The sequence below is a fragment of the Arvicanthis niloticus genome, chromosome 10 (genome assembly GCF_011762505.2).
Source record: "Arvicanthis niloticus isolate mArvNil1 chromosome 10, mArvNil1.pat.X, whole genome shotgun sequence".
NCBI lineage: Eukaryota > Metazoa > Chordata > Mammalia > Rodentia > Muridae > Arvicanthis > Arvicanthis niloticus.
This window is the reverse complement of record NC_047667.1, coordinates 40,648,788-40,659,043: the sequence shown is the minus strand read 5'-3', so window position 1 is coordinate 40,659,043 and position 10,256 is coordinate 40,648,788. Positions and strand designations below refer to the sequence as shown.

The 10,256-nt window shown below is 42.1% G+C and overlaps 1 protein-coding gene across 3 annotated transcripts in view; it reads left to right on the top strand.

Moving 5' to 3' along the window:
- Nucleotides 1-2,729: 2,729 nt before the first annotated feature.
- Dhx9 (DExH-box helicase 9) overlaps nucleotides 2,730-10,256 on the top strand; it is a 31,070-nt gene continuing 23,543 nt past the window's right edge. For 2 of the 3 annotated variants that reach the window (XM_034513386.2, XM_034513385.2), the window contains exons 1-3: nucleotides 2,730-2,895; nucleotides 5,885-6,017; nucleotides 6,858-6,998. In XM_034513386.2, the coding sequence (XP_034369277.1) occupies nucleotides 5,907-6,017; nucleotides 6,858-6,998 (252 nt within the window). In that variant the 5' untranslated portion in view covers nucleotides 2,730-2,895; nucleotides 5,885-5,906. The remainder of the gene's footprint in view (nucleotides 2,896-5,884; nucleotides 6,018-6,857; nucleotides 6,999-10,256) is intronic. The other variant, XM_076941345.1, reaches the window with a different exon arrangement.

Here is a 10,256-nt window from a genome sequence, read left to right as displayed (position 1 = left end):
TATCCTTGGCAACCCCCTCACCCCCCCAACCCCACTCCCCTGGTTTGTGGTGTTTCTCTTTAAAACGCTCCACGGACTGGATGTGGGGGTCGAACCCCACTCCTGCACGAGTGCGTGGTGAGACCGCTGGCTGCCAGGCTTCTTCCCTAATAAACCTCTGCTGATTGCATCCAGGTATGGTTTCTTGTGATCTATGGTTGGTCGTGATTTCCTGAGACTTGAGGAAGGGTCTCCCGAGTATGGGGGTCTTCAGTAGTTGTTTTGTGGAAGGGTCTAAGTGTCGGAGGATTGTTGAGGGGTTCAGCAGAGAAGACTGCTCTGACGTAGGTTTAAGCCAATGGAAAGTCTCTGTTAGCCCGGTGGTGACTACTCTGCTGTTCAGGATGACTGTAGTCCCGAGCGAGCCTTGCTCAGGTGCGCTTTTAAACACAAAAACCATGTCCAGAGTTGATGTACTTCAGTCAAAAGCGCAGCTCTCCAGAAGGAGAACCACAGAAAAAGTTAGTACATTTAGTAACTTTTCCATATCTATGGACTTTGATGGAAGGAGACTTTTAGTTTTGACAGGCAGTGCTGTCTACAAGCTGAATTTTACAGCCTGGGTGGTACAATGAATGGTACTTTCATCATGGAGTCAATTGTGCTTGGAAGGTCTGGCACCCTTAAGAGGATGGCCTTAAACTTGTTTAATAAAGATGATGTCCTTGAATCCTGATCCCCTTGGTTCTATATTCTGAATGTAGAAATAACAGACCTGAGGCACCATGCCTAACTTCTTGTAATATTAGAGTTGGAACTCAGGATGTAAGGGACTCCAAGCAAGCACTCTCTCCACTGAGCCACAGCCCCCAGTGTTGTTCGTTTTTTGTTTTTGTTTTTTTCAATTTTCTTATTGGAACCAACAGTTTATACTGCTCTTCTTTCTACCAAATATCAAATATCCCAAGAGATAGAAATTAGGGGAGAAAATAGATTTATTGGAGGCTGTCCTTGGGGATTTGATTTTTTTTCTTTTTTCTTTGTTTTTTTTTTTTTTTTTTTTTTTTTTTTTTTGTCTCAAATCTCTTTCTTGGGGTAAGTTCCGGATGGGAAGGTCATGGAGAGGTCACAGTGAGACAATGGATAGGAAATCCTCTCAATGGCCCTAGTCTTTTTCTCTGCTGGCTTGGGGAAGTTTGGAAGCTTGGGTCAAGATCTGCATTTTTATCTTCAAAGTCACATGAGCTGAGAGGAAGAGGCCACCCCACAGGGCCCCTTTAGAATTTAGAACACCACGAGGAGACTGGTCCTTAAAATAGAGGAAGGGTTGGTGAAAGTGAGCAGAAGTGAAATTTCCCCTGTTCTGTCTCGGATCCCTAGTCTCTGCACACTAGGCAAGCTACCAGCAGAGAGCTGCACTCACCCTCTGGCCTGGGAAGTTTTAAAAACATTTTTTTTCCTTTTGAAGTTTTAATAATTCTGTTTACATGAGTGGAGATCAAATCAGGGCTTGAGGAATGCTAATTTAGCACAAAATAACAATAAACAGACAAACAGGTTGTGGCTGTTGGGTTTGAGGTGTAGCTTAGTAATAGGGTAACCTTGGGCTACTCTTTAGCACCTCAAAACTACAGCACCTCTCAAAACAAGTATTAAGCGCAAAAGAGCCTTCTCACTTGAAGCTAAAAAAAAAAAAAAAAAAACCAGTATTTTGAGATAATTGGGCGCTTGCCTTTAATCCCAGCCCTGGGGGTTGGGGGTGGGGCAGAGGCAGAGGCCGACAGATCTCTGTCCTAGGATAGCCTGATCTACAAATCCAGGACAGCCAGGGCTACACAAAGAAACCCTGTCTTGGGGGCGGGGGGGCGGGGGCAAGAGCTCCCCCACCCCCAGAGATACTTGGGAAGTGGAGTGGAGGAGCTGCATCTTGAGCTAGGGATTTGTTTTTTGTGAGGATTAACAGCGTATACCACCACCCCTGGCAATAAGCCAGGGTTCTCTAACCTCTTTTAGATTTATTGTACTTTATGAAGGTTTTGTTGCCCGTATGTAAGTGCACCTTGTTTGTTCCAGGATCCCTTGGAACTGAGGTTATGGATGGTTGTGAGCCACCATGTAGGTGGGAACTGAATCCAAGTCCTCGACAAGAGCAAGTGCTTTTAACCTCTAAGGTTTTTGTTTGTTGTTTTTTAAGACAGAGTCTTAGTATGTAGCCCTTGGTGTCCTGATACTTGCCACACAGACCAGGCTGTTTTGAACTTATGGAGGTCTGTCCGTCTCTGCTTCCTGGGTGCTGTGGATGAAGGCAAGTGCCACCATGCCGCACACTGCCTGTAGCATTTTGGAGAAGCCGAAATATTTCAGACCTTGTATCTTAAACATACTCATGGCCCCTGGAAATACATTTACTTTGGCATATTTTTAAATGGCCATTCTGATAAACTTCCGAAAGGATTAATCCTGCAACACTGCCCTTATGTAAAAAGACTATCAAAAAGGAGATCCGTGATGGTTATGTCTCTAAAATTTGCCCTCAGAGGTTGAGGCAAGGAGACTGAGTTAAGTTGCGGTCTAGCCTTCTCTACCAAGACAAAGGCAAGTAGACGTAACTTCCTGAAGTCAAGCCTTTTAGCGACTGACAGGAAATTGTAGGCCTAGGCCAGTGGATCTCGCGCGACCTCAGGTTTGGCGCCCGGAAGTGGTCGTAGCCCCGCCCCTCCGGGCGTGCGGGCTCAGGAGTTTGCCTACCGCGCAAGCGTGAGTCGCTGACTCCGCCCCCTCGGTCCCGCGGTCGGAGCCATTTCGCCGCTGCTTCCATGCGGGGTGAGGTGTGTTCCTTCGCCGTTCTTGTGGAAGGTTGGCGCCGCGAACTCGTTTAAGAGGGTCGTGCTCTTGGGCACGGAGAAGCGGAGGAGGGTAAGGAAGCAGCGTTGCGGCCCCAACGCGGGCTCGTTGCTGTGGGCCGACGCCGGCCTCCGCGGCTCCGCTGTGGCTTTGTTGTGAGGCGCGGGCGAGCGAGCGGGTGGGGGAGGGGCGGCGCGGCGGGTACCCGGATTACGGGCCGTGGGCGCGCCGGCCGTGGCGTTCTCGCGCGGCGTAACTGCCGGTAGCCCTAGGCCGTGGGTTTCCTCACACGGGTTGGCCGCTCTCGGCGGCCTCTTCCTCCCTCGGCCTGTCAGGCGGCGGGTGTCCGGCTAGACGCCACACGCGCGTGGGGTCCTCGGTTCTCTGATCCGGGCTACCTGGGCCCCGTCGCGGTGCCCCGCTCTGCGATATGAGGCTTGGTTGCAGTTCCTCCTACTCCACACTGGTTACAGGGGATGGATGGGTGGGGCGGGGTGAGGAGCAGGTGGTAGGAAAATGTTTGCATGATTTAGTGAGTGATGGCGGAATTACACGGCGCAACGGGATCGCCCTGCTTTAGGTAACGGTCGCCCGAAACGGCGCCTCCGAGTCTGAGGGGTACTCGAGCCTGAGCCTGGCTTTGAGGTGCACAATGTATCCTCTCTAAAGATGCAGAGAGAGACAGATCAATTACCCCTAAGGCCTATCTGGCCTGGAGGAAAAGAGGGCCGGTCACGTGACCTGAGGGTGAGGAAAGAATTTGTTTCAGGATGGAAAAAGACTGAAAACACGCCGGTCGGTGGTGGCGCACGCCTTTGATCCCAGCACTTGGGAGGCAGAGGCAGGCGGATTTCTGAGTTCGAGGCCAGCCTGGTCTACAGAGTGAGTTCCAGGACAGCCAGGGCTACACAGAGAAACCCTGTCTCGAAAAACAAACAAAAAAACACAAAATTCGAAGCCGGGACTCACGCCTTTAATCCCAGAACTCGGGTTGGTTGTGGAAGGTAGTCGAAGTTCAGGGCAGCCAGCTCTACTACTCAGAGAAAGCTTGCTTGGAAAACAAAGAAAAAAGGATTTTGAATTATTTCGAGTGAGTGATGTAGTATACCAGTGAGTGGTGGTATATTCTCACTTTATCTTAAATTCCCTCTGTTCAAAGTCATGAAAGTAAAACCAAACAGTACAGTGTGCAGTTTAAGGATTAAATAGTTCCTAAGCCACTAAGGCTAGCACCCAGCACACATTTAAGGATACAAGAGATAACAGTGAAAGATCTTTGGGGATCGGATTAGAATTCCCAATTGTGAAATTGGGTTGCATGGTGCCATTATTAGGGATAGGAATTTTTGGATAGGGTTTAGAATACAATTTAGGAGGTTTAAAATTCTTACTGAGGTGCCTGGTTAGTTTATAGATGGGAATATTCCTATTTTTGAGCCTGAAGGGCTGCATGTATCTGGACTTAATTAGCATGAATATTTACAATTAAATGGATTTTCTAGAGATAAAGCGATTTGATAGACCCTATATTTTATGTCACTCATTTACTTTGTGCATTTACTTATGTTGGCAGTTTTTTTGGTTTCGAGACAGGGTTTCTCTGTAGACCAGGTAGCCTCCAACTCAGATCTGCCCGTGTCTGCTCTCCAAGTGCTGGAATTAAATGCCTGGGCCAGGACACCCAGACTTGTGAAGGACTCTTTATTGTCTTTAGCTTCTGAGTTTGTACTATCTGGCTTTGTCATTTGTTTTACCAAATGACTGGCCAAAGTTTACTGGCCACAAGGTAAGGCTAATAAGTTTATATTAGGATCAAATTTGGTGGGAGTAGATTTAAGTTTTGTGTAGATGTCTAATTACAACTTGTCTACTGTAGTAATAGATCTCTCCCCTGTTCTATATTTGGTCTTTCTTGTTCTTAATTTTTATATGCATGAGTATTTTGTTGGCATGTATATGCACCATTTGCCAGAAGAGGGTGTTGGATCCCTTGGGACTAGAGTTATGAAGTTAGTTGTAAGTCACCTCGTGGTGCTGGGAATCAAACCTGTGTCCTCTGTAAGAGAAATGCTCTAAAACCACTGAGCCATTTCCAGCCCCAAGAGGTTTTTGAGATCCTCACTAACCATAGGTGGCCTAGAACTGGTTATGTACATCAGAGTGGCCTTAAAGAACTGCTGGCCTCTCCCTGGTTTTTGGTATTTTTTTAAAAAATAATTTTATGGAAGCTTTATGTTGGCAGGTTTTTTTGGTCAGTCTAGGCTATAGGTCAAATTAAAGGCTTTATTTAGATTTTTAGATTATATGCAAAATGATGGCCCTTTGGTGTTTTTTTTTTTTTTTTTTTAAAGTTTGTGGGGAGTGCTATATGTCATCCCAGGTAAGCTTTTGTTCATAGCCATCTTCCAGCTGAAGCTTACTGGGTGCTAAAGCTAAAGACATGAGTCCCAGCCTAGCTGGCTTGGTGTTTGTGATGGTGTTTCTTGATATAGTGAATTTGAGTTTGACTACACCATGCATGAGTCAGTCACATGGGACTTTTACTTAAATTTTCTTTAAAAAAAATGCTTTTTATTTTTGTGTGTATGAGTGTTTCTGCCTGTTTGTACCACTTGGATGCCAGGTGCCTTCAGAGGTCAGAACCCTTAGTATTCGAGCCATTGATGATTGCCAGTTGCAAGTGGCTGAATCTGTCATCTTCAAGATAAGCAAGTAATCCTAACCATTGATTGAGCCATCTTTTTCTACCATTTTTACTTAAAAATTTCTCTGAAAAAGAAAGTAATAGAATGTGACATGGTTTTCATTGCTGGGAGGGATAACTTTAAAGCATGTAAGATATTTGTTGTAGAGTGTAGGAAACTGCATACAATATTTGAAGTTAAAAATCAATCACTCCACAACGATAACCATTGTATTGTATAATTCAAATTATACAGCTTTTTATACTACATGCCATAGACTTCAGTCCTATTAAAATCTCTTAAGAGGTAAGCTCAATAGCGATGTGATAGAATGTATGAGGTTTTGCTATCATAATGTTTTTAATTTGTTTTCCTAGGTGTGAAGAAGACACCTGAATCATGGGTGACATCAAAAATTTTCTGTATGCCTGGTGTGGCAAAAGGAAGATGACACCAGCCTATGAAATTAGAGCAGTAGGAAACAAAAACAGACAGAAATTCATGTGTGAGGTATTAAAGAATACAGTTTATATACTTTGTGAAGTTCATCTGGGGTTAAAGGAATGTATTGTTTGGAAAGGCTGAATTGTTGCAGGTTGTGGGAGAGTTTATTTTGACTTAGCTGGTTTCATTATTTTCAAAGGAGCATTATTTTACAAAACTTGGTTAGGAAAATTATTCTGATGCTTCTAAAACTTCCTTGGTGCTAGTAAGTCAGAAGATAAATGCTTGTAATTTTACATTTTGGGGTGTATGGGTGGCTAGAGGCATGCACCTGTCACCCCTGATGGTATTTAAAAGAAAGGTAGAGTTTTCCCTTAGTTATCATAAAGTTATTATTAAATTGCATGGTTGTGTGTGCACAGAAGCATGTGAAAGCTAGAGCAGTTTGTGGGAGTTAATTTCTCTTGCTATACAAGTCTAGGAGAATTCAACTCCAGTTCATCAGGTTGGAGGCAAAGTGCCCTTGCTGAGTCCTCTTGCTGACCTGTCTCCCTCTAAACCTCACGCTTCAGTGGTGGTGGGAATTGGCCTGCCATTTGATAGGCAAGTACTGTCCACAGAGCTTAGTTAGATACCAAATCTTAAAAAATTAAAATCTTAAAAAAGTGTGGAAGCCTGAACCACATAAATTGATACTGTTGAACCAACATATCAATGAACATTTCAGTTCCGTGTGTTTAGTTAAACCACATGTTGCTTGGGTATATTAAAAGTGTATTTACTTATACAGAGAGTATGTCTAAAACAGTTGTTTTTTATCTTTACTTGGCCATTTAGTGATTTATTTTTTTAAATCCTAGAATTACCAAGCTTTAATTCAACTTTTTTTCCCCTTGAATCTTAAAGGTTCGAGTAGAAGGGTTTAATTATGCTGGTATGGGCAATTCCACCAATAAAAAAGATGCACAGAGTAATGCTGCCAGAGACTTTGTTAACTATTTGGTTCGAATAAATGAAGTAAAGAGTGAAGAAGTTCCAGCTGTTGGGGTAAGTATTTATGACCAAGAACTTGAGATACTGTTTGCTTTCACCTTTCTACCCTTGGGTTCAAGTTAACAGACAAATTTACAGGATGTGTACACAAATATACTGTGTGCAGGGGGATTATATGAAAGAATATAGTGGCTATACAAAAATGCAGTGAGTTTTAGAAACACAGCTGAGATTTTTTTTCTACCTGAAATGGTGTAGAACTGACATACTTGGTGTAAGCCATACTTTGAATTGTGAATTTGTCATTTCCTCAGGCTGTCAATAAGCACTAAAAACAGGGCCATTCAGACATGCCCCAAAAGAGTATGAACAGCCAGCAGTTAAAGTATATTGTGTACTGAGCTATGATGCTTAGAAGGGATAAGTACAGGAAATTAATTTTTGTTTCATATATTTTCAGATTATGTGTTTTATTGGGAAATAGCACCATTGTAAGTTGAGCTTTTGCTTCTCAAGAGTGTTCTTAACAATAGGTAATAGTGTATCTAGTCCTGGTGCTAACCTCAGTTTTTCCCTCCCTTCCTCCCTCCCTTTCTGACAGGGTCTCACTACATAGCTCTAGCTGTCCTTGGACTCACTATATAGAATAGGTTAGATCCACTTGCTTTGTCTTCAAGCAAGCCTGGGATTAAAGGCAGGTGCTACTACATACACCCTGCCAACCTTCCATTTCTTTAGTATATTGTGATCAGGTTGTGAGATGGGGAGGGGCAAGAGGGTTTGTTTTGGAAGAGATAGAAGACGTCAACCTTGTCTGTTGTCTAAAATACCCTAGCCTTGAACTAAAAAAAAACACTGTTTTTAGATGGCAGTTATTGAAATTTAATTGTAAGGCTGGGTATTCCCCCTTATAAAGATACGTGTTATGTATTCTAGACTGCCTAAATTTTTTCATGAAGATTGAAGGTTTGTTTTTTGTTTTTGTTTTTCCTTTTTTCTCTAGACTGGGTTTCTTTAGCTTTGGCTGTACTGGAACTAGTTCTTTGTAGAGCTCAGAAATCACCTGCTTCTGTTTCCTGAGTGCTGGGATTAAAGGCCTGTGCCACTACTGCCTGGCTAAGACCAAGGCTGGGTATCTGGATAGCCTAGGCTGCCCTTGATCTTAATCCCCTTGCTTGGGTCTTTAAGAGTAGAGTAGCTAGGATAATTCGTTGGGCCATGAAGTCTGGAGCTACTTTTTTTAAAAATAGATTTGTTTTATAACTTAAGTTAGAAGCATTTGAAAATTCAAAACAGGTGTCAGATACCCAAAGGCTTAAAATAGAGGTGTGTGGCATTTATCTAGTTCCCCCAATTTTTTTGTTGTTTTTTGTTTTGTTTTGTTTTGTTTTTTTGTTTTTGTTTTTCGAGACAGGGTTTCTCTGTGTAGTTCTGAATCACAAGATTCACTCCTCCTCTGCAGCCCCTCCCAGGAGTGGAAATACCATGAAAACAAAAGGCTGTGGCTATCCACAACACCCTTGTACTTAAAATATGTGTGCCCAGGTCTCAGGACAAACTAAAGGAATCAACTTTTCCTCCATTAGGTGAGGTCCAGGGATCAAACATGCAGATCATTAGACTTATAGCAAGTGCCCTTACCAAGTCATTTCATTGGCCCTTTCAATACTGTTGTGTAGTTAGGGGGGTTTTGACATTTGAGACAGGGTCTTAGTATATAGTCTAGCCTGGTTTGCTCTATAGATCAGGCTGGCCTTGAACTCAACAAAGGTCCATCTGCCAGTGTCTCCAAAGAAAGTGCTGGTGTTTAAGATGTGTGTTCTAACTACTAAGACTGGGGGGGGGGGGGGGAGACTATTTCTCAACCAGTTAAAATGTGGAAAGATAATTTGGGCTTGATGGTGCAAGCCTGTGTGGTCTTGGACATATAAGCCTGGAAACAAGATCTGGTTCTTGGCTATATGGCAAGTTCGAGGCTAAGTAGGCTATTGTATGACATCTTAGAAATATTGGGACATTACCTATTATTGAGATTTAAGCTCTCAATTGACTTGGACAGTGTACAGTAAAAGGAAAAGAAAAAAGGTATAATTAACTGTATAAACATTTAGAGATTTTAATACATAGTTCTATGTGAAATTATAAATTGCCTTTATTAATGGATAACTCATATTCCCAGAATTAGTAGACTCAGAAATCTGGGCAATCCTGAAACCATAGATCTTGCCTTAAAAAAATGGAGTTTTCAAAAGAACAGGCACTTATTCAGTATAAGTACTATAAATACTTTATGCTTCTATACAAATTCTTGCTTATATTTATCTTTGAGACAAGGTCTCACTATGTAGACTATAGTTCTGGCACACATGTAGACCAGCCTACCTCTGCTTCCTGTAGTGTTGACTGAAGGTGTATGTCACTATGTCCAATGCTTGTTTTTGAGCTAGTTTAACTAAACATTGCTGTCCTTTAACTTCTAAATTGGAATGGCTTTAAATTTACAGCTATTCTGCTGACCATGCCTTCTAGTTGCTAGAATTAAAGTGATGTACTATACTTGGCACAAAATTTATTTTTTTTTTTAAAGACAGTCTCAATATGTATTCTGCAAGAATTTGCCTCTTTGTCATTATTAGAGTTAAATATAAACATGTGCACTACTGCTTCCTGCTGCCATCTTACTCCTTTAAGATGATTCTATCAACTTTCTTAAAGTTGACTAAGAATTCACCTATAGTCCAGACAGGCTATTTATCAATTTTTGATTGTTTTCTAGTGTCCCAGGTGATGGGGTTCACTACTGTGCACTTGCAGGTCAAAACTGAAAAAGAATGAGGCAAAAAAATATGTGAAGATAAAACTAGAGATTGTAGAATTAGCAGAAATAAAAATAACTTTATGAAATATAACTATTGGGCTGGAGAGATGGCTCAGGGGTTGAGAGCACTGATTTCTCTTTCAGAGGTCCTGAGTTCAATTCCCAGTAACCACATGGTAGCTTACAACCATCTATAATGAGATCTGGTGCCCTCTTCTGACTTGCAGATATATATGCAGAACATTGTATATAATAAATAAAGTCTTTTAAAAATACATATAACTAGTTATGGAAAGATAGCTTAGCCAGGTTTGGTTCCTAGCATCCATGTGGTGGATCACAACCTTCTGTTATCAGCTTCAGGGGTATCTGATATGTCTAGCCTTTAAAGGGTTCCCACACCTCTTTTTACACAGCTTAGAATCTAAATTTTTATAAAGTTAAACCTATATTTACAAATTTGAGTTTCAGAATGTCAAGATTTCATTGGATCT